At 40.1% G+C, this 25,027-nt stretch overlaps 1 protein-coding gene across 1 annotated transcript in view; it reads left to right on the top strand.

Annotated features, from left to right (window-relative positions):
* The first annotated feature begins 872 nt into the window (after positions 1 to 872).
* STT3B (STT3 oligosaccharyltransferase complex catalytic subunit B) overlaps positions 873 to 25,027 on the top strand; it is a 100,221-nt gene continuing 76,066 nt past the window's right edge. The window contains exon 1 of the mRNA XM_040246325.1: positions 873 to 1,264. Coding sequence (XP_040102259.1) covers positions 963 to 1,264 — 302 coding nt within the window. The 5' untranslated portion in view covers positions 873 to 962. The remainder of the gene's footprint in view (positions 1,265 to 25,027) is intronic.

The following is a 25,027-nucleotide window of genomic DNA, read 5'->3' as shown; positions in this document are numbered from 1 at the left end:
GGGCGGTCGAGTTCCGCGCGCCCGACCTACGCGCCGGGCACTACGGCAGAGCGCCTGCGCGCCCAGTCACGTGTTGGGCGCTCAGCGCAAAGCGGGTTAAAAGTGACGACCGCGGAGAGCCCGTGAGCGCCTCGCCGGTCCGCGCGGCGCTCCTCGAGTACCCTAAGCCGGTTCTAAGGGAGGCCGTCCGGCTCTCCTCTATCACTTCCCGCCCTCTCGGCCCTGCTCAGCTCCACGCAACGCCTAGCACACTTCCTCTCCGCCTACATAGGCGCGTGAAACCGCCTCTTTCAACTGACAATGAAGCCGTAGCCGCGCAGCACGGCTGCTGCGGACCAACGGGCGCGAGGCCGGGAGGGGGAGGGGGAGGGGAAAAGGAGAACGGTTGGGCCAAGCCCCGCCCCAGCTCGCACTCCTATTGGCCGGCACCAGGCCTCTGGGCCCGCCCCCTTACGGACCTGTCGCATTGTGACAGGCGGAGGGGCCAGTTCCTGTTGGGTCGGGGGCGGAGTCAGGGGTAGCCTGAGCTCCGCCCGGACGCCCGGGGGCTCCTCCTCCTGTTCCTCACGGCGCGGCGGGCGGCGGTTGTGAGGGGAATGTCACTGCCGCTCCGAGAGGTGGTGCCGCCTCCGACTGCTCCTGCTCTTTCTCTGGCGCCCTCGTCCCGTCAGCTTTCGCCGTTGCCGCAGCTGCACTGAGGAGACGGATGGCTAGAGGGGCGCAAGGGCCATCCGAGTTGAGAGAGCGGCGGTCGCGGCCACTGCTGAGGCGGAGACTCCCCGCCGCCGCCTCCACCCCCAGTTTTCTGGCCTCGCGGCGCTGAGGGCGGGCGCGCGCCGCGCTCTTCCCTCCTCCCTCTCCTCATTCTTCCTCCTCCTCCTCCTCCTCTGGGTCCCCGCCCAGCACCCCTCGCACCAGGCGGCGGCGGCGGCGCGGAGCGAGACCCGCCGCCGGGGCACAACATGGCGGAGCCCTCGGCCCCGGAGAGCAAGCACAAGTCGTCCCTCAACTCGTCCCCGTGGAGCGGCCTCATGGCCCTGGGGAACAGCCGGCACGGGCCCGGAGCCCAGTGTGCGCACAAGGCGGCGGGCGGCACGGCGCCTAAGCCGGCCCCCGCGGGGCTGTCCGGGGGGCTGTCGCAGCCGGCCGGCTGGCAGTCTCTGCTTTCCTTCACCATCCTCTTCCTGGCCTGGCTCGCGGGCTTCAGCTCGCGCCTCTTCGCGGTCATCCGCTTCGAAAGCATCATCCACGAGTTCGACCCGTGGTGAGTGCCCGCCGCCCCTCCCCCGCCGCCGCTACCCCCCCCACCCCCACCGCCCGCTCTGCCCAGACCGGCCGTGGGTCCGGGGAGCTCGGGCGCGCCCCCGTCCGCGGCGAAGTTTCTCCGCGCGGCTCGAGGCGGGGCGTCGGGGCCCGACCGGGACCTTGACCCCGGGCCGGGCGAGCCTGCCGACTCCCGGGAGGGCGAACGTGGCTCTTTGCGGCCGGCTCGGCCCCCGGAGCCCGACCCGCCTCGCGGGCTGCCGGACGGCGGACTCCCCGCCTCCCCACTGCCCGGGGCTCTCAGCTTCTCCGGCGCCTTTTCGGCTGGCTGGGGTGGGATCACCCAGGGGGGGGTGCCCCGTTGCAGTTGGAGGTGAGTCCCGATGTGCCGGAGCCTCGTCTGCTCAGACTCGCAGTTGCACGCTTTTACGTTGTCTCTCTGGGCTCTCAGACGGGAAGGGAAAAAGCGAGGGAGCGAGGTGTTGGAGCAAAGGAAATAGTATCCCTGAAAGTGATCTGAAGGCTAGGGACGCTAATTTATTTAACGTGAGATATTGTCAAGAGTGGCTTTTTTTTTTCACGGCCCTTAAGTGCATTCCGCACCTCACCGGTCCACAATTACCTTGGCTCATGACTTAGCCAAACTGTCACCCTCAGTATGTTATGCACAATATCCGAAAGCGTTACATTAGTTCCTTTATTGGTCTCTGTAGGAAGGTTTGTGGATTAGAGAACAAACAGTAGCATAGTGGATGGGAACCCTGGATTTTAATACTGAATTTGCACATGGCATCAGGGACTGACCTCAGGTTTTAGGAAATTACCCCATTAAGAGCACTGGCTAATTTATCTAATTTAATTCATTGGTCTGTGATAGGAATGGTCTGTGATAGGAAGAGTGCTTTTTTTTGCAACTTGCCCAGCCTAGGTTAAGTTTCTTGTGGGTTTTATTTCAGTCTGAATCTATGCCTTTTAACTAACTTAATTCATCTTGACCCATCACCGTTGAGTTAATCTTACTTCCTTATAATCAGACCCAACTAAACTGGTATTTATCGCTGGGATTAAAGAGAAAGAAAATCTTGAGAGTTACTAAATATATGACTAATAAATATTTGGGGGAGTGATGTTAAAGCACCAATTGAAGTTCTGTCACAGATAGAAAAATTGGTAGTGCATCGTCTGTTGAACACCAGAGGGGTCCACTCCTGGAGAATTCAATTTACATAGACAATTAACAGATGTGACATGCTTCCATGAAACGTTTTCAAAAGCATTTTAGAGGTGGTTTTTTTTTTCTTTTTAAAAATAACTTTTGTGTTACTTGGAATCACAGAAGAAAATAAATTCCTGTGAAGCCTTATGAACCAGAGTATTCTTAGTCCTAGCTTTTAAACACATAAGCAAGTGAGATAAAAATGAAATTGGAACCAGAAAATGAAAACTGCTAATATGTTGCTGAACAATGTGAAAAGAGAAAGTTCTGTTTTTTCAGATTACAAGAGCAGAAGTGCATGGTTGACCGAATGTTTCGGTAACAAAATTTGTGAATTCTGTTTCTGGAGAGTATAATTTTTAAAAGCAGAATTTTTAATAGTAACATTGAGGCTTAAAGATTGCGGAGAAATTAACAGCTGTATTGGTATTTTTCCTTATTTTGAAGGAAGGTTAGACCTGTGCATCAAGCCAGCCAAAGAGTTTCTACTAAAATTGAATATTATAGTCATGAAAAGTCTTACTGGATTGCTTCACAGATAAGTTTTTTTTTAGTATGGCAAAAAATTAAAAGTTGATTTCTTCTCTAGTTTTGAAAATACACTCCCAAGGGTTTTTGGAGAACAAAATCGTTTTTTGCTCACACGAAAATGTGTTTTGTGCCCCTTTTTCTACGTATAAGACACATTTTAGAAACATCCTTGAGTAGAATATATAACGTTTGACTTTGATTCATATACTCTAAAGGTATATAAACCTCAGAAGTCTTAAAGATCTATTTGATGTAGCTGTTCAGCTTACTGATAGTTTTAATATTTATGTTTTGTTATATTCTTGGTTAAACATTTATGTTCCTAATGTTAGATATTCTGACTAGAAGTAAATAGCATTTTATAATAAAGGAATTTTCCCTATCTTTTATTGTGAATGGAGATTTGCCAGTATAAATCTTCAGTATAATTCAGATGACTTAGAATTTTCAGTCAAAAAAATTTTTTTCTTTGTTTGCTCACTTATGTTTTTCCTGTCATGTCTTTCAAAGAATTCAGGTATCTTATTTTTAAAATCCATTCTTATTGAAAAATTTAAATTTTAAAAGTAGTTTTTCTTCAAAGCTACTAATATTACCAGCACTTTGATTCTACACACACTCAAGTGTTATACTGTCTTGGGAGTCTCTCAGATTACTGTTTTAACATGTAGTAGTGACATGAACCTTTAATAATATTTGAATGTTCCTCTCAGGTTCTGTGCCCAAAACCAATTTTTCTCTGATCTTCCCTGATCCCTTTTTCTTTTTTTTTTTATGTTTCTGTACACTGGCTTCACTTCTGAGGTCTTTTTATTGAAAAGTTTACTTCCTCTGTTTGATTGTAAGTTATTTCTATAAATTTTAATAGTAGTACTTATATTGTGTAAGACTAGTTAGCTGCCAAAGGTGACTCATTGTCACAAAGTTATACTTGTTTTTTAAAAAGTTTGTCATTTAAGTTATTTTATAAAGCTTACCAGTTGTTAGAAGGTGTGGTATGTGATGTTCATTAATATTTATTGAATTTTAAAATACACTGCACTTTTTTAGAACTTCATTGCATTTTGGGTAATGATCTGTTCCCCACTTCACTTTAGCCTAATTTCCCCCCTTATCAGTTGAGTTGATCATACATGAGGACACAGTTTGAGAACTTGTTGTTTGTACTTGGCAAACATTTGGTTGACCAACTTGTTTAACAGCACCTAATTTTATCTTTTTATCTGGCGCAGAATGTAGTTTCTACTTATTTTTGTTGTAGCTGTTAATACTTTTATATTAACCAAGTGCTTTTCCCATAACCATTATCTTGTTAAATTGTGGTAGCTTTTCCCACAGATGCAGTGGAAAAGCTCCCTATAAGAGTTGCTCTTTTCCCCTGCCTGCAGGGTTGGAGAAGGGTTCTCCCTGGAGTCCTGGAAGGAGAATTCTCTCAGCCTTGAGTTAACTGCAATTAACTATAAAAACAAAAAAAGGGTAGCAGGGCAGAAAGCTGCAGTTTATGGAGTTGAAACTTGGGAGGCAATTTTTCATAGAAACGTTGGTATAAATAGGTTAATTAGTACAAACGTTTTCAGAGGAGTGATAAACCTTTGGAACGTAAGCTGTTTGTAAGCTGGGGACTACTTCCTGGACTTTGAAGTCTCCATGTTTTTCTTCACTTGACAAATGACAAGAGAGGCTGTTAACCTCAGTTCTGAACATGACAAACTGGGTAACAAAACCAATTTTAGGAGCAGGAGTGTCACAAAATCTCAAGTCTCCTTACGGAATCATTAGCAACAGCAATCCAGAGGCCCTTCAGAACAGGGATACTGTCACTGATTTCATGGTAATTTCAAACTTCTCAAGCCTTGAGCCCTGGAGATCTTTCCACTTCTAAGAACACTTAGGTAGGAGGCGCAGGAAGTGTGTGGAGCTCCTGGGTTGGATGAGGGGATTGGACCTGCTCCCACTGACTGAGTGTGGTGGCTCCTGTAGGTCGTAATCACAGGTTTCCTGAGGCGTCTCATAGGTGCTGGGGAAGTTAGGCTCTGTCAACAACCACTCTGGAACTTTTTTCTGTCTTTATTCGTGTATTGAGGGCCAACCTGAATAAGCCTGCACACCCCTTACTGCCATAAGCAGTTTGCACAATGTTGGTCTGAGGAACTTTGATTAAGGAATTGCATCTAGGTTCTGACCCAGTTATTATGAATATGGGCAGACTTACTAGCCTGTCCATGTTTTGTCTTCTCTGATTTTTATGCTTTCAGTAAGTTTTGGGTGCTTTGTGTGGTATGAGAAAGTGTTAAAAGTTGTCTTCATCGTAGTATCTTATGAATCAGTGCATACATGCTCTCAGAAATAATGGAATGATGGATATTCTCAAGTGACTGAAACGTTTTTTTCTGTCATTTTGTTTACTTTGAAAACTTAATGCTGTTAGGGAAAGACAGTACTGCAGTTAACCTGTATCATAAAGCACTGTACAGTTCAGCAGCTCGGTATATTGCTTGATTGTCATATTATGAAAATTTTCAAGCATACAGAAAAGCTGAAAGATTTTTACAGTGAGCACTCATACTGCACTTTGTTGTTCAGTTGCTAAGTCGTGTCCGACTCTCTTGTAACCCCATGGACTGTAGCCTGCCCAGCTCCTCTCTGTGGGATTTTCCAGGCAAGAATACTGGAGTGGGTTGCCATTTCCTTCACCAGTTAGTATTTACTTAATTTGCTTTATCATGTCTTTCTATCTGTCCATTACTGCTTTTAAATCCTGCTTGTAGGATACTAATAGTACACTGTAATGTGAAGAATGTTATCTTTGTTCCTCAACTCTGTGATAAAGAGGAGCTCTTATCTCTGGGTAGCATTTATTTTCTATAATACTTGAATATAATGAGCATAAATAGTTTATATATCATCTTCAAATTGAACTGCAGGTTAGAATCAGATTCAGTCATTCTGGGTTTTGGTTAGTAACTCAACTGAGTACATTTTAAGTCAGTGCTTTTAGCCCAAGTCTGTTAAACGACTTAAAAGTGAAAAGGAAGTGAAGTCGCTCAGTTGTGTCCGACTCTTTGTGACCCCGTGCACTGTAGCCTACCAGGCTTCTCCGTCCATTTTTTCCAGGCAAGAGTACTGGAGCGGGTTGCCATTCCCTTCTCCAAAGTTGAATCCTGTGTCTCAGGAGAAATTCTGAAGGTTTTATTAGATTTAGTTTTTGTGGAACCCCTAAACTCGGTTGAATTATTAGAAGCCTTTTATTGGTGAGCCTGTGCTTATTATGAGTTTCTTTTTTTCTTTTTTTTAGCGTTTTGGCTGTGCTCCATTGCTGTGCACAGACTCTGTCTAGTTGCGCAGTGTGGGCTTCTCATTGTGGTGACTTGCAGACCACAGCCTCTAGGGCGCAAGGGCTCTGTAGTTATGTACATGGGCTTAGTTGCTCCTTGGCCCATGGAATCTTCCTGAACCAGAGATTGAACCCCTGTCCCCTGCATTGATTGGTGGCTTCTTAACCACTGGACCACCAAGGAGTCTTCTGATGAGTCTTCTTCGTGCTCTTTTTGCCATGTTTTATCCACGTGGAATGTGTAATTGAGTATTATGTATGATTCCAAAAGTGGCTTCTCTCAGTCCCTGCAATAAATAGGAAGAAAGGAAAACATTTTCAAACAGTATAGGACCCACAGTTGCAAAACATGGGCAAAATTAACACTTCTGAAAGGGAGAAATATATAAGTGGTTAACCTGCTGTTCCACTTTTACCCCTTCATCTGCTTAATCTTGATGCTGGTGGCTTTTTTGTTTTTAAACCTCTTGCTCTTTTTCTGAGAGGGTTTCTATGACCTTACTTTATTTTCTTACATAAAAAGATAATTTCCAGGAATTTAGAAATTGATAGAAAGTGTGTGCTTAGTCGCTCAGTTGTGTCCAACTCTTTGCGACCCCATGGACCCCACCAGGCTCCTCTATGGGGATTCTTCAGTCAGGGATACTGGCATGGACGGCCATGCCTTCCTCCAGGGGATCTTCACAACCTAGGGATCAAACCCAGGTTCTCCAGCATTGCAGGTGGATTCTTTACAGTCTGAGCCAGCAGGGAACCCCAAGGATACTGGAGTAGGTAGCCTATCCCTTCTCCAGGGGATCTTCCTGACCCAGGGAGACCCAGCGATTGAACCAGGGTCTCCTGTATTGAGGGTGGATTTTTCACCAGCTGAGCTACCAGGCAATACTATAAGATTAAAAGAAAAATCTGTTAGGGGAGAGTCAGGGCTGGAAGTGGAGAAGGAAATGGCAACCCACTCCAGTATTCTTGCCTGGAGAATCCCAGGGACAGAGGAGCCTGGTGGGCTGCCATCTGTGGGGTCACACAGAGTCGGACACAACTGATGTAACTTAGCAGTGGCAGCAGCAGCAGGGCTGGAAGAAACAGGAGCAACTACTCAAGGCTCTCATATCTTAGGTAAATGTAGGTTAACTGGCATTTGTAGACTTGCCAGGAAACTGAACTACTGTTTGGAGCCTTATTTCTTTGGAAAAGCACTTTCATAGTTTTCAATGAGCCTTATTTTTTTGGAAAAGGACTTTCATAGTTTTAAATGAAAGACATTTAAACAAATATTTTGGAATATAACCTGTATTTAAGTTGGTAAATATCTTTATATCGTTCAAGTTTGTACTATTTTTAGAAAAGCAAATTTCTAGGAAATTGTGAGTGGTATACATGTCATCTGTGACTTTTCTTTCTTTGGAACTTAATATTGCAGGGTAACTTGAATGTATGTTCTAAAAAGTGGTAAATGCTTAGTTTTTACATGGTCTTATAACTTGATTTTAGATCTTAGAATTGAAAAGATAGGTAACATCTTTTATTTCAGTAGATAAAAAATATTTCAGTGCAATATTACTCTCAAAGACTGAATAATACAGGTCTGCTTGTTCTCCAGAATCTGTCCTTTTTATTACATCTTTTGCCTCCAAGGCAGGATTAAATGACAGCGTCCTCCATTTAATTTATGTTTTTTAATCAGCCTCCCTGATTTAAGTCTTAACACGCTGGCCTGTCAAAATGCCTGGGCACACACAGCTCCTGTTCTGACTAACTACACACTCACTAGTTGGATGATGGCTAATTACTTTTTTGTTTTGATGTAGGGAAGAGAGAAGAGTCGATTCGATGGTGGCTTAAAGTTGTTATACCCGAATGACTAGGCAATTTTCAGAGAGGGGCTTTTAAGGGAATAGCTGAATGAGAGGGGAAAATGATTGAATCCAACTCAAAGTTTTCATTTAGATTTGTCTAGAAAAAGTTGAGAGAAATGAAGTTGGAAGTATTAACCCATTCCAGTTAAGGAAATTATGGTTGTTACTGTTCAGTGGCTAAGTAGTGTCTGACTCTTTGCTCTTGGAATTCTATAGTCTAAAGGACTTTTTAGAGAGTTAATGTTGGTCAGCTTGTCTTGTTTTCAGGACAAAGAAATCAGCTTGTTTCCTGACTGCCAGAGGACTGGAGTACTCTTTCTAAGGTAGTATAGTTGTGGGTTGGCCAAATTCTTTTGTATTTTCTTTGCATCTGTGTTTGCATTAGAAGTTTTTTGAGAAGTTGTTTGGAGATTGTTACTTCAAAAGATGGGAAGTTAGTGTCTGCTGCTGCTGCTAAGTCGCTTCAGTCATGTCCGACTCTGTGCAACCCCGTAGATGGCAGCCCACCAGGCTCGGCCATCCTTGGGATCCTCCAGGCCAGAACACTGGAGTGGGTTGCCGTTTCCTTCTCCAATGCATGAAAGTGTCTACCTTGACTTAAATCTGTCTGGGAGATGTTTGCAGTTCAAGTTTAGCTGTGGAAATGGCTTTTATGTGAAGTTTGACTCTTTAGAACTAGTAATTTTCAAAACTCCATCAATTATCTGTAATTTCTATAAGTTACTAGTTTCCATAGTTCAACTTTTCAAGCTTCTATTTTTGATTTTTTTTCTTTATTCTTACCTCAAGGGAAATATTACCACAGAAAAACATAAAGAAATTCTATGTTTCTGTTAGTAAAGTACTAGCAATTTGCTGATAACCAAGTTGGTAAGGTTTCTTTTGGAATCTCCTTTTAATTTCTTTTTCATGCCTTGCAGGTTTATTAGCTATTCTCAAGTAGTTTTCTTCATACTGTGGATGTTCTTTTCTTTAGTGATATCTCGCAGTCTCTGCAACCTACAGATGACTTGGACTGAATTTGGTTTTTAAATTTAAATTATTGGATTCTGTTTTTTTAGATAGATGGATAGATAATATTACAGCATATACTTTTTCATACTATTTTAAAAATTAAAATGTAGTAATTCATAATTAATTTCTAAAATGCCAGTATATACATAACTTAAATGTGCTGCTGGCCAAAACCTGGAAACTCACTTGTGACTATCATGCCTTTTAAATTCTTTTAATTGAAGTAAAATGGACATATAACATTAGTTTCAGATATACAACATATGATTTAATATTTGTATACATTTTGAAATAATCAGCAGGGGAACTCTACTTAACATCTATCAATCACCTTATATAGTTACCCTCCTCACTTTTTTACTGTGATGAGAACTTTTTAGATCTATTCTTTTAGCAATTCATGCTTATTCTTAAAACACCAGTAACTCCTGTTAAATAGAATGCAACCTGTTTAAGTAGTTTTTATTATTAAACTAGTTATCAGACCATCTTACCTGTGTAATTCATAGAAAAAATAATGGAGTACAGAATTACTGAAAGGTGGCATTCTTTTAGTTTTTGAGATATTCTGAAAATGTCTTAAATATTTACATAAAAGAATCATATTCTGTCAGTGAGAAGATATTCAGCTTCAGTCTGTTAAAAATTTTTCCCTTACAGTGAAACACATTCTGAAAAGTATATAAACCTAATGTGCAGTGTAATGACTGTTTATAAAATAAACACCAATGTGACCATCACCTCCATCATCAAAAGAATTGCCACCACGGGATGTCCCCTGGGTGGGTCCACTGCCTAAGACTCAGAGCTTGTAATGCAGAGGGCACGGGTTTGATTCCTGGTCAGGAAACTAGATCCCGTGTGCTGCAACTAAGGCCCAGTGCGGCCAAATAAATAAATATTTTTTTAGGAAAAAAAATTGCTGCCACCTCAGAATTCTTGTGGAGAAGGCAATGGGAAGCCACTCCAGTACTCTTGCCTGGGAAATCCCATGGAGGGAGGAGCTTGGTAGGCTACAGTCCATGGGGTCGCGAAGAGTTGGACACACGACTGAGCGACTTCACTTTCTTTTCACTTTCATGCACTGAAGAAAATGGCAACCCACTCCAGTATTGTTGCCTGGAGAATCCCAGGGATGGGAGCCTGGTGGGACACGACTGACGTGACTTAGCAGTGGCAGAATTCTTGTTGTGTGCTTTCTCAATCCATCCCCCTCCCCACCACACACATGATAGTAATTACATTCTGCTTTTTTTCCTAGGTGGTATAATTCTGAGTGCATTCCTAAATAATATAGTTTTGCCTATCTTAGAACTTTAGAAAAATGAACTTGTGGCTTTTGTGTCTTGCTTTTTTGTTGTTGTTCATCACTGTAAGATTAATCTTCAGTGCTTGAAGGGTGTTGAGAGTCGGAAATAAGGTTTGACAATAATTTGATTCACCGTACTTTTAAACCACCTGAGGAGGTTGCCTGCTCATAGCACAAGTGTTTTTAAAGGTATGGAGAGATTTAATCTTTTCAGACAGTAAGACTACAAGAGGTTGGGGAGGAGACATCACTTTCAGGAGACAAATGATAATCAGATAAATGCAAAATTATTGGCTTTTTAAACTGTAGCTTTTGCCAAGTGTTGTTCTTTTTAAAGTATATACACTAAAATTTACATAAGGAAAAGTTGCTGTAGTCTTGATAGAGAATCTGAACTAGAGGAATTTAGGAAAACCGTAAGACTGGACTGTTCAATGCATTAATATTTTTGTAGAGGATTGTTGACTCCAGGTTGGTTGTGATTTCGTGGAGATATTATGGCTCTTGAATCACTTCCTTTTCTCTGAGTGTTGCTTTCATGTTGCTTTCTTCCAGTCCTCCATGACCACCACTTTTATTCTTTTCCCATACTGTTACCCATCTGGGTTCTTCAGCCTTCCCTCGTGGCTCAGCTGGTAAAGAATCTGCAACGAGGGAGACCCACATTCCATCCCTGGGTTGGGAAGATCGCCTGGAGAAGGGAAAGGCTACCCACTCCAGTATTCTGGCCACAAAGTCCATGGGGCCACAAAGAGTTGGACACGACTGATCGACTTTCACTCTGGGTTCTTCAGTCAATAGAAATTGATAAGAGGCCTCTTTAATCAATAGATATTGACAAAAGGACTCCTGCAGCAGGAGGGAACAGAAATAACAGGGTCCCTTGCTTGCACCTTGCAGAGAGGTGAGCTGGTCCCTTAGGGGTGATGGTAGGATTGGAGGGTCGGGTCAGGTAGTCTTTCTACCCCGTTGATGTGTGCAGGGATAATGTGCAACTTGCTTTTGGTCCTGGCACCTCAGAAGTAGCCGTGTTTCGGCCTTTTTGTATGGTGTTCTCCATAATTTGCCCCAACCTGCACATGCACAGTTATTTTTAGTCCCTTATAGTTTCTTTGTATTCTGTTGCTCAGGGAGATGTTTGTCCATGTACAAGTGCTATAGGAAATGGTCCCAGGTCCCAGCCAGTGTCAATATCTTTTTTTCTTTTATTGATTTAGTAATTATCTTGGTTTTCAAAAAGAATGTGAGAGGGGTGATGGTAGAATCCTTTCAAAAGCTTCTTGAGGGGATAAAAAATTTTTTTCAGAGAAAGGTTAAGAAGAGGTCGTTGATTTTTATGTAGGAACTTAGTATTTATTGGGGTGTGAGAATTTGTCATGGATTAGGAAGTGATTTAAAGATACTATTGGAAACGTTATTCAAGATTATGAGCTTCTAATTAGCAGTTCTTAAGTGAAACACACATATGAATGCTTCTGATGCATTTCTGTTTATTGGTCAGAATGATTTTCATCAAATTTAGTGGTATTTTTCTGCTGTGCGTTAGTATGGAACCCCGGAAAAGGCAATGGCACCCCACTCCAGTACTCTTGCCTAGAATATCCCATGGATGGAGGAGCCCAGTAGGCTGCAGTCCTTGGGGTTGCTAAGAGTCGGGCACGACTGAGCGACTTCACTTTCACTTTTCACTTTCATGCATCGGAGAAGGAAATGGCAACCCACTCCAGTGTTCTTGCCTGGAGAATCCAGGGACGGGGGAGCCTGGTGGGCTGCCGTCTGTGGGGTCACACAGAGTCGGATACGACTGAAGCGACTTAGCAGCAGCAGCAGCAGTATGGAACCCATGCTACTTGAATGGATAACAGTTGGTTTCTTTTGTAAACAAAAAAAGACTATGTAGTTATCATTAATAGTTGAAGGAGAATATAAATCTCGGACATTCTTTCTTCAAACTTCAAATTGAGCTAACCATTATTCATAAGGAAGATGTATTTATTATCCTTTTTTCTCCAAATCCCATGTAATGCGTGCCAGCGAGAAACTTGGAATTAGGCTCTATTTGTATAATGGTCCAACTTAATGATTTAAGCTATTTTAACACCTTCAGTGTTTCTCGTGTGAATTCTTCAGGGAAGTAGGGCTGTTTTTCTAAAGAAAATGTATTAACTATTAGGAAATGCCCAGCATACTTCTTTCAGAAATAACAATCCAATATATCTGTTTTATGTGAGAGATTTAGGTACAAGTTTTATTAATCCCAGTACAAAGCAGACTTCAGTTAAATTTTGTTTATGACTGTTCATTTAACCAAATAGGCCAGAGCCATTTTGAAGAAGATTTATAATTTATTATAATTTATAATTTATTGTTATTACTATACAAAGACAAAGGAAGATCCTTAAGAACATCATCTTCCTAGAATATCTACATTATATTGGGAGTGTAGTGAATGATCAATGACGATAACCACATTTTCTGTTTTGGTCATGACAGTGATGGAACAAGAAGTGCTTATTGTGTAATACTTTGATAAAGTTTGGCTTTGTGCTGTCAGGAAAATCATGTGTAGTTGGGATAAAGTGATAATAAGTCATATTTGGTCTAAATCCTCTTCTATGTGTACGCAGTCATGTCTGAATCTTTGCGACCCTGTGGGCTGTAGCCTGCCATGCTCCTCTGCCCGTGGAATTTTCCAGGCAGGAATACTGGAGTGGGCTGCCATTTCCTCTTGCAAGGGATCTTCCCGACCCAGGGGCTGAACCTTGTCCCCTGTGTCTCCTACTCTGGCAGCTGACTTCTTCACTGTGCCACCTTGGAAACCTTACATCCCCTTGCAGTTTCTTAAATGTTGACAGCTTTGAATGTGTCATTTATATGTTAATGAGTGAAGTTGGGAAGCCCCTGGCTCACCTGAGGATGGGAGATGGTTGCCAGTGGGTCTTTTAATTCCACCCCCTGACCTCCAGGGAAGGGAGAGGAGCTGGAGTGATCTAATCACTAGAGAATCACCAGTGGCCAGTAATTGAATCAGTCGTTCCTATGTAACAGTCTCCATAAAAACCAAAACAGTGGGAGTTTGGAGAACTTCTAGAACCTTGTGGAGTTGGAGCGATGGGTTTGGAGAGAGCGTGGAAGCTCCGTGCCCCATCCGGCACACGAGCTCATCATCTGGCTGTTCCTGAGTTCTCTCCTTTTATAGTAAACCAGTGATATACTTAATGAGATACTTGAGTTCTGTGAGCTAGTTCAAGGGGTCATGGTTGGTTAGAAGCACAGGTGAACCTGGACTGTGATTAGCATCTGAAGTTGATGAGGTGCTCAGTTTTGCAGGTGTGAGCCCTTCACCTGTGGGATCTGATGCTGTCTCCAGGTAGATAATGTCAGTTGAATTGTAGGACACCCAGCTGGTGTTGGAAAATTTCCTGGTGGTGTGGGAAAACGCCCCCATTCCCTGCCCCTGTCACACACTGGAATGCTGTGGTGAACTGCTTATAGTGAACATCAAGATCTTACTCTCAGTAAAGATGTCATTTTAATGTTAAGAAAGAAAGAGTTGAAGAAAGTAGATGATAATGTTTGTAGAAGTAATCTACCTGAACATCAGGAATTGAGAGATGGCTAGTTGGATGGATGGATACCTTAGGAATAATTTTAAGGGAGGGAGATTGTAGTTACATGAGTAAATATTTCTTCCAAATACCAGCAACTCTTAAGTAAAAGTTTTGTCTCACGTTTTAACTCACTAGTTAAGGAACATTGAATAAGAAAAGACAGGTAAGTTAATATCTAAAAATCATGAATGATAAAATTTCAGTGCTGTGTTCTTTTGAGATGATAAATGAAGAAAGATATCAGCTATAGAAGTAAAATTCACAAGCTGGCATTTTGTTTGGACTTGAGAAATAATATCTTGATGTGGAAGAATAGGAATAATCATTATATACACAGGTACTAGTTAGAATATACTAAATTCATAAAAATAAGTTTGGATGTGGTTAGATTAATTAATGATCCCTTTGGTTTCTCGCTTCTTGACTTAGCTTTATGGTAACAGGTAATTAATATGGAAATTAAGCAACACTTTAGGAAGCATTCCAGATCTGTCTGATCGAAATTTTTATGCTTTACTGTTAAAGGATACTAAATAAAAATACTCGTTAGGGATGAAATAAGTTGTTTATCTCCTTTAAAGTGTCCACAGTGGAAATAGTTTTGTCTATGTCTAATCACTGGGAGAATCATTGAATATTGTAGATTTTAAGAGTAAAGTAAACCAAGATATAAACTCTTTATCTTCTTTTACTGTGTGTTGGACTCTTAACAAAATGATTGATCTGCTCTTTAATTATACCTATTATTCATGTAATAATAACAACATTCTTGTGAGTCCTAAACCTGATGTGCTGTAGTGACATTTTTGCTTAAAACTGATTTTTTTTTTAACCTTCATACATCAGGGTGCCTTTAAAAAAAATCTATTATAGTGAGTAAAGTTTGTTGAATATATTGACAATTAAGACATTGAATATGTTCTTTTTTTTTTTTTAATTGGATAAAAGTACAATGCCTGTGACTGAATATGTTCTTAAATTAAAAAATTTAATGAATTTGCCTCATGGAAGTTTAATTTCAGTCCTAATAATATTTTTATTCTAGTTAGCTAAAAAAGCGTTTTGTTTTACTATACTAGGCAGCTTTCTGGCATTTGAAGGAACAGGATAATGAAACAATGTGCAGCAGATGAACTGTAATCTTAAAACTGTCAAGTCCGGTCATTTGTTCAAAACAGAAGAATGAGCTTGAGGAGTGACTAAAATCTTATTAAATATAAGAATTTTTTTTTTTTTTTGAAGATGGTTAAAAATGAGTTAGTCACTTACTTAGAAAGGGAGATCTTTTCTCCTGTTTAAGATACTTATTTTGGTTGTTAAAATAATTTGCTGCATTTAAATGAAGTGTCTGATATAAACAATTTAAAGCAACAAAAAAGATTTTCTTTCTGAAATAAGAATCGTTTTGGACTTTTAATAAGCGTTTGTGTAATTAGTGTTGGAGGTCATAATTGTTGGTTGTGAATTGCCTCATAATGTTCTAAATAAAATTTTTATAAGTCAAACTATATTGAGAATGCAACTTGCGTATAAAAGAATGTATAAACCCATATATATAGTTAGGAACATGATAAACACCTGTGAAACCCCTACACAGCTAGAGAACTGGAACGTACCAACTTCACACTATCTGTGCTCTTCCCAAGCCTATCCTCGTTGTTTGCCTTTTCAGCCTAGGAAACCACTGTCCTGAGTGCCGTGTAACATTCCCTTTGAAATACTGAGGGAAAAGGCTCATGTATATGTTTCTAGACAGTATGTTGCTAATTTTGCTTAGTTTGGAGCTTTAAAAAATATTATCCTATATAAAGGGTCTCTGACTTGGATTTATATATATATATTTTTTTAGGTGAACATTGGGTTTCCTCATTTTTTATGAGTAATGCTACTATGAACATTAAAAGCTATCTTTTCTGGTGCATATGTGTACATGTTTGCTAGAGTGTATACCTGGGAATTTTGTCATGTGTTCTGATTGTTTGTAAAAACAAACCACTACTGTAAACTTGGTGACAAAACCGCATTTCATTATTTTGCAATCTGTGTCTTGAGTGAGAGGTTCTCTTGCTTCATGGGATCAGCTGTGGTGCTGGGATGATTATAGTCAACAGGCTGCAGTCTGCAGGGGCTAGAATGTCTGCCATGTGGACAGCTGAGAGTCATCTGGATTCTTGATTGGGAGCTCAGCCAGGGTCTTTTTTTTTTTTTTTTTTTTTTGGCTCCTTCACGTGGGCTGACTTCCCTGGTGGCTCAGACGGTTAAGCGTCTGTCTACAATGCGGGAGACCCAGGTTCGATCCCTGGTCGGGAAGATCCCCTGGAAAAGGAAATGGCAATCCACTCCAGTACTATTGTCTGGAAAATCCCATGGACAGAGGAGCCCAGTAGGCTACAGTCCATGGAGTCGCAAAGAGTCGGACACGACTGAGCATCTTCACTTCACTTTCACTCGTGGGCTGCAAGGACTGCCTCACAGCATGGTGGCTGGGTTCTGAGAAAGAGCCTTCGGAGAGAGGAAGTTGCCAGGCTAGTCTTGGAGTTAAGGGAGAAGATGCATATACTGATAGGGACAGAATTGTTTTGGGCATCTTTGGAGACTGACTGCTGCAGTGTGTCACTTTTATCTCCTCTGTGAAATAACTGTTAAGTTTTTGGTCAGTTTTTTTAGCTGGGTTTTGTATTTTGTTGTGTGTGGAGGGGGTGTGGTGGTGCTGATGCTAAGTCTAGGTTAAATTCGTTGCAAATTTCACTGCATATTTTGGCATATTGGTCCTTAAAAGCAGTCCTGTGAGACAGATATTTTATTACATTCATTTTACAGGTAAAATCAGTGCTGCTTAGTATGTTAGAGTAGGTCTTAAAAAGTCAGCCAGCCTCGGGATATTTTTGGTATAAACAATAGCATATGTAAACATGAACAATTACGAAATGACATGCTTCCATCAATCTGTCTGCCACCACCCCGCACCAGAAGACTGAAGCTCGGAAAAGTGTACAAGTTTCTCTTCATTCATTTACGGTCAGTTTCACTGTTTTAGGTGAAGCGTGGCTTTTGTTAGTAAGCTGAGGCTTGGTGATGCCAGAGGGACAGAGCTGGAACCAGTCCTTTCAGGTCCAAGTTCTCTCTAGTCTTCGTGCCTTCCCCCCATCCTCACCTTTTTCAGCAGGATCTGCTAGTACATTTCAGACACTTGTGTTTTTGATAGCCAAACTAGTTCTCCTCTCAGCCTCCCACTTTGAGGATTTGCTGAAGTTCTCAGAACACAGTGGGAAGGAATTGACTGATATTGGAGATTTCCTTGACTAACCTTGCTTACAAGCTGTATATTGGAAATTGAGATGCAGAAGTGTTGTGGTCAGAATTCTAGTAAGCCTAGAGATTCACAACTGATATTCAAGTATCTGCCATATGTATGTACTTTAAAAAGAACACTGTAGGCTTGCATCAAGCTCAGCTGAGTTGCTTTAAAACTGAAAATGCCACGGAGCAAGACTTTAAAATGAAGCAGCTTTCTCTCATGCCTGAGCAAATTCAGAGTATATAGAAATAAGTGTGTAGATACTTCCCAGCCCTCAAATTTAGGAAAATCATTCTTTGTGTAAGTATAGTTTCTGATCATTACAATTCTATTAATATATGTTGAATTCAGACACCTCAGTACAATTCTCCAGTGTAAAAGCAATGCTTCAGGCAGCATGACTTACTTTCATGTCACTTCACATTTCTTGGGTCCAAGATTCAAAGGCAGAAACGAAGGTGATAATAGTAATTGTACTTACTGGAGGAGTTTTTGACGAATAGTGGAATTCAGAATATCTTTGGGCTTTGACTTAAGAGTGTTTTTCCCAATGATAACAGCCATTGCAGGACTGAGCCTCTCATTCATTTTTATTTTTCCCAGCCCCATATTCTTCCATTTCCAGTGTCCTGCATATGAAGATTAGTTACCCTTGCTCAGGAAGTAAACTGAGATAGAACGTATTTGCTATACTGTTTGCATGATAAAGTATAGCTGTCAGGTCATGTGGCAAAAAGCTTAACACTAGATAGCCCTGGTGAGTATAAAACAAAACTTTTTTTTTAAAGGAAAAAAGTTCATTTGAAAATTCAGTAAATGCACTTAACATTTGTAATTCTTAGAATAAACACCTTTAAAATAGAGTATACCAAAAATATGCTATTCTCTGAGTCTCTGAGGCGTTTAATACATGTTATTAATTTATAGAAATTAACAAAATTACCTTTGCTATGTGAAGGACACCAAAGCTTTCTTATAATTCACTGTTTCCTGTCATCTTTTCCTCAAGCCTGAAATGTGGGTCAAAAGGGAGGAGAAAATGGAATCACTCTCCTTTTACTCTTCAATACTCTTTGAGTATATTTGCTGATACTTTGAAAATGGGGTGATTAAAACTAGGTAAACTGGATCACTTTCCCCCCACCCCTGGAATGTAGAATGAACTTCATACCTGGAAGAGAACATAGCAATTATTTGTTAGCATGCACACATGCTCAGTTGTGTCTGACTCTTTGTGACCCTGTGGACTGTAGCCCACTAGGGTCCTCTGTATGTGGGATTCTCCAGGCAGGAATACTGGCGGGGGTTGCCATTTCCTTCCTCCTCCAGGGGATCTTCCCTTCCCAGGGATCGAACCCAAGTCTCCTGCATTGGCAGTCGGGTACTTTAACACTGAGCCACTTGGGAAGGTCATTATTTGTTAGAGTGCTTACCAAAATGTTGTGCAGAACACATATCACAGGAATTACAGTTCAAAACTAAAAAATAACCTATTATAATTTAAATTTGGAAAAAGCTGAATACCCTGTGCTCTTTATTACAGTACATATAAACATGTTAAAGGCTGAGACATTTTTGACCATAGGTATTGGTGTCTACATATTAGAGAATCTCTGTAGCTTTTTTCTTTTTTCTAATTTTCTGTACAATGCAGTTTGGGAAAGACTGATCTGGATGCCTTATTTGATAGATGAGGAATCTGAGGCCTGATAATACTAAGTGACTTCATAGAGCTACAGCTAGGACTGACAGCCTTGCAGGTTTGAAATCTTTCCATCTTTATTTTTTAGTTTGAATTACTGCATTGTGAACATCAAGTGTATCTACCTTATAATGGGAGCATGTATGTTTTTTCATAATGAAACAGGTATCTGCTCGCTTATACCATCACCCCATTCATCTTGGTGACAAAGTTGGGTGTTTTGACACTCTTCAGTACTTGGTAATTTGTCAGATTTTAACATTGCACTCTGGCTTATGAATTTGAGGGCCTATATACATTGCTGTTTAAGTGGCTATTTCAGTTTCTCTCTCGATACTGCTTTCCCCCTGAATGTTGTTCACTTTGCTTTTGAATTACCCACTTTGGTTCTTTAATCTCAGCAAATTGTGGATCAGGGGATATTAATACTGTACATGTGCGTGCATGCTTAATTGCTCAGTTTCGTCCAACTCTTTGCAACCCCATGGACTCTAGTCTGTCAGGCTCCTTTGTTCATGGGATTCTCCAGGCAGGAATATTATTGAAAGGGGTTGCCATTCCCTTCTCCAGAGGATCTTCCCAACACAGGGATTAAACCTGAGTCTCCTGCATTGCAGGCAGATTCTTTACCATCTAACCACCTTGTTAGTTGGAAATCTTATTTCTGTAGTATATAACATGTCTTGGGTTAAATACATGTATTATAATACATATTTATATATCAAGTGCTTGTTAGTTGGAAATTAATTAAATTGTATATCACAGTATAGTGCATATAATTATGTAATAGCAGTGTTAGAAAAATGGGCTTCCCAGGTGCTAGTGGTAAAGAGTCCGCCTGCCAATGCAGCAGATGCAAGAGACCTGGATTCAGTCCCTGGGTTGGGAAGATTCCCTGGAGATGGAAATGGCAACCCACTCCAGTATTCTTGCCTGGAAAAATCCCATGGACAGAGGACCCTGGTGGGCTGTACAGTCCATGAGGTTGCATAGAGTTGGACATGACTGAAGTGACTTAGAATGCACAGCATGTTTTTATGTGTAACATTTATTGGAGATCTTGTTGCTTTTAAGTATGGATGTGTGCCTGACTAAAATGTGTATGACACATACATGTGTGTGCTTTGTAGGGAGAAAGAATACATGCAAGTGTTGTGTAACTGTCTCTTGTGTAGGTTTTTTAAGATTTCAGTCTGCATTGCATTTAACTGAGCAAAAAGTATCATTATGTATACTCTTAATGTATCAAATACACTATTTTATGTATGACTGTTCTGTATGACATTAAGACACTTATTTTGGTAGAAGTTTTTGGTGCCGGCCTATCATCATTTCCTTTTTTCAGTTTTTTAAGTGTCATTTATAAAGCAGAACACACTCCTTTTTCAAATGGTTACTTATGAAAATTGATAGCTGTCATTGTCAGTTAGGGCAAAAATTGAGAGAGAAGTAATATTTTCCCTCTGTGTTTTTGTGAGATCTAATATCTTTTGTCTTTAATGCATCCTGCCTTTGTGGGATGGTACAGAGAAGCTCTGTGGGACATCCCCAGCTTTTGAACAGTCCGTGTTTTTTTTTCCCCCCATGTGTTGCTTGGGAGTAGAGAAGCAGACTGTTTGTCCATGTGAAACATACAGCATGCTTTCTGCTTACAGAAGATCTTGAGGCAAAATGACCCACACACATCATGTGTAAGAACCAGGGAGGTCATTGAGAGTAGTCTTAGACCTAGTAGCAATTACTTTTCCTTAAAAGAGTTGTCATTGATGGTGTGCTAGCGGTTAGTCTGCATTTGTGGGTCTTTTCAAACTTCAAGATTGACCTAATAAAAAAACAGATTAAAAAAAAAAAAGACTTCTTTATTCTGTACTGTTAGTAATCCTTTGAAATTTTGTTTTGCTGTTGTCACTTAATATTGGTATGGATCTCTATAATTGTGTTAGGCTTTAATATATCTCTACATACAAGTTTCCATAGTTTCCAATTGTTCATATGTATAACATGTTAAGATTAGATTGTTCCTTTTAGTAGTTTTAGTAAATTGAGGATTTTTTTCCTCTCTCAGCATTTCAGTGTGGCATACTTGAGTTTTTGATACTGCCACTAGATTGCAAGAATTAAAAAAAAAAGTTATATTGAAATGCTGATATGAACTGGTAGCCTTAGCTGCTTTGTATTAATATTTTCCCCTGGCCTGGTTGGTTTCTGTTCCCATTAGTGCTGAATTTGGGGGGTATATATATATAGTCTTGTTTATATGTAGATCTGGTACCTTGCGTAGTCTCTCCATTCCGAGACAAGGTAAAAGAGAAGAGAGGGAAACAAAAAACATTTAATCCTGGATGTAATCACTGGTGTTCTAACACTTTGGGTTTCACTTTGATTATCTCTGTGAAATTCCATTCCTTTCCTTTATTTTATTGATTCTCTTACATTTACATTGGTATCTGTAGTTGGTCATCTTTGTTGGTGATAACTAGTTGCCTTCTCATCTACCAGATGAATACATATTAACCCAGCTAATTTTGTAAGATCTTGTGCTATACTTTGTTTAAAAAAAAAAAAAAAACCTCTGAGTTATAATTGACTGTGAATCTTTTCACAGAATAAATTATTTTTGAAAGAGCTTGTCTGTTGATAGTCTTTAGAGAATGGAGTGGTGGATAGAGGCTAGGGTGGTGGCACGTAGCTTCCATCTTAACATTATGTGAGATTCTGTCTTACTATTGGACTCACATCAGCAACTCCCCTTGCTGGCATTATCAAGTGCTAAGTGGCCATGTTGGAGAAGTCCATGTGGCAAGGAACTGCAGGCGGCCTCTTGTCAAGAAACCGGGGTCCTCAAGGAAATGAATTCTCCCAGTAATCTAAATGAGCTTGGAAGTAAATTCTTTCTCTAACTGAGTCCCAATGACAGCCCAGCCCTGGTCACACCTTGATCGCAACCTTGTGAGACTGTACAGGGGTGCAGTTAAGCTGGGCCTGGATTCCTGACCCACAAAACCATGAGATAATGAGTATATGTTGTTCTAAGCCAGTTGAGCTTGTTGTAATTTGTTACACAGCCATAGAAAATGAATACAAGTAACCTTGATAAACCTTTCCCATCTCTGAATGTTATGTATTTGCCAGGTATTTGGATCCAGTGGTGTGAACCCAGACAGATATGATTCTAGTCTAGTTGGGGAGATGGGCTTGAAACAATTAAGAGTGACAAATGGTGTGAAGGTCATACCACAAGAGCATCTGATAGACTTAATGAAACATGAGCGTCTCTTTAGGACTTATTCTACTGTTAAAAATACTCTTCCTAGGTTGCCTCCCCCCAACCCCCACCCCACCACTGTCTCTCTGTCTTTACTACTGGCAGTATATTCTAACATCACAAAATTTGATCCGGCGTTATTTTCTATTAGCATTATGAAACTATATTACAGCCTTATTATTGCCTCAAATTAATTATTCCTCAATAAGAGAATGAACTGTAGTGTATATAAATGGAATACTAGTCGGCAAGAAAAAAGGAACAAACTGCTGCTACATGAATCAATCTCAGAAACAGTATGTTGAGTGAAAAAAGCCAGACGCCAACAGAGAATAAAATCTGTGATCCATTTATAGGAAATCTGAGAACAAACAAAATCAGTCTGTGATGAAAGAACTCAGAAAATGGGAGGGGGAAATGACTCAAAAGGTGATGTAGGAACTTTCTTTAGTGATGGTTTTGGGTGATAGTTATGATTGATATGTATAAAATTGTCAAAATTCATTGAATCAAACATAAAACATCAGTGTGTTTTAATGCATGTAAATTATACTTCAAATTTTAAAAATAAAGTTAGATAGCCTTTAGTATCTTTTAGTGGATTTAGTATCCTTTAGTGGATTCTTTTCTCTGATTGTATTTTCTTGTTGACTATCCCTCCTGTAAGATTGTCCAAGATTGTGAGCTTCATGAGGTCAGGGACTGAGTTTGCCTCTGGTTATTACTTAGAATTGTGTGCTTGTATGCATAGTGCCCAGGCTTACTTCCTCTGAGGGAAAAGTTATTTGTCAACTATAATTTATTCATAAGTTGGTAGCGATATTTCATGGGTGTATGTTTCAAGAAAAATATTTGTATTGTTTCAGAATTTTGTAATCAGTGTTTATGTCGCTTCTGTTTAAGTGTTGGTAATCTTGCTCCAGTTTCATCTTTGCCAGCCAGTTTGAGATAACACCGTGCTATATTTATATACCAAAACTTAAAAATCAGATTTTTAAAAAAAATGTTGTTTATTATATTCCTCTTAAGTGAAAACTAGATATTGCTCCTCTCTCTGCCATCTCTAATTTTTTGATGGGGAGCAAAGAATGGAGACACTCTTGTTTTACAGTTTTGATACAAAAAGCCCTTAAGTACCACAGTAATTTGAAAAAGAACGAGATGGCTCCATAGTACTTTGCCTAACTGGTGCTATCCCTGTAGTCATGATGTTATATTTTCCTCTGATGAAAATAACAGTAAAATTTAAATGATTTAATGGTTGGGTCACAAACTTGAAAAATAAGTATACTCTAGAACTGGTAGATCACAGGTGTAGTTTTTCTGAACTGTTGAAAAAGGTAACTCCGAATAAGTTTTTCAGTGCCGGAAAAAAATGCCTTTCTATTGTGACTTATATGTTGGGGGTCTCTAAAAATAAATTAACAATTCTGCAGATTTTTTTTGCATATTCTTCTGATGAGAGAATTCATATTTTCATCAGATTCTCAGAGGCCCTCATCTAGAAAGATTAAAAATCCCGCCTGTCCCTCCTTTTTTCTCTTAGGATTTTTTTATTGCCAGCTGATGGGTTGCCAACTTTTCAGAAACATAACCAGCTCTCAGTAGGCAGGAAATTACTCTGTACTGTGTTCACCTGTACTGAACAGTTTGAAAGTGTAGTGTTTGTTTCAGTTGGTTCCCTATATTTCTTCATTGTTTTTTTCACTGTTTTTCTGACCTTTTGGGTTGCACAGCTAAATCATAATTACTGAGTTCCACAGGCTGTTCCCTTTGCTTTTGCATTCCAAACCATTACAGACATAGGTATAAGAATGGTGGAAAAATACTTCCATAAGGAAACCTGATTTTTGTTAGGGAATCTCTGGTCAGAAATGCTTGTTCTCAATTATGATACAGTTTTTTTGGAGGAAAATAATACTTTCTGGCAAGATGCTTAAAAATGTCAAAGTCTGAAACTGTGGCTACATGCATATTCTGTCATTTGTTAGTTTATTCTGTCCTGTTTCTAAATCTTGCCACTCTTTCCTTGATGTGGTACCTAGCTATAATAACCTATAAAAAGATGAAATAGCATGATTCTTGCAAAAAACTATTTAGGATAAGCTTCATATTTTGAGAAAATTCATATTAGAGTTGCTGTATTTTGATATCTGTATTCTATTTGAGTTTAAAGACATTGTCATATTAAGATAAATCAAAATTTAATGTGGAAATGACATTTTTTGTGCTTTCTGTTGAATTGTTACTCATGCCTCTCCTGTTTTGCCTTGATTGCTGGGAAATGAAGTCAGATTTAAAGTTACATTCATAGGCTCTTTTGACTTATTTGGTGTGTTTTTACCTAGTCTTGAACTCAGTAAACATGTACATTTCTCTTGTTCTTTATCCTTTATTAGATATTATTGTAGAACCAGAAGGTAATAAATTTATAAGACAGCTGATAGAATTTGGAAAAGCATTGATTTCCTTCCTCCCCCCACAGGCCTTGATTGCATATCTGAACTATAGTAAATGCTTTTCATTCTAATTTACCTTTAACATTCAAGTCACATAACAAATATTTACTGGGTAGCTTGCCTAGTGGCTCAGTGGTAAAGAGCCTGCCTGCCAGTGCAGAAGATGCAG

Source organism: Oryx dammah, unplaced genomic scaffold (genome assembly GCF_014754425.2).
Source record: "Oryx dammah isolate SB20612 unplaced genomic scaffold, SCBI_Odam_1.1 HiC_scaffold_9, whole genome shotgun sequence".
Taxonomy (NCBI): Eukaryota; Metazoa; Chordata; class Mammalia; order Artiodactyla; family Bovidae; genus Oryx; species Oryx dammah.
The sequence above is the reverse complement of the archived record's forward strand: the minus strand, read 5'-3'. Positions and strand labels throughout refer to the sequence as shown.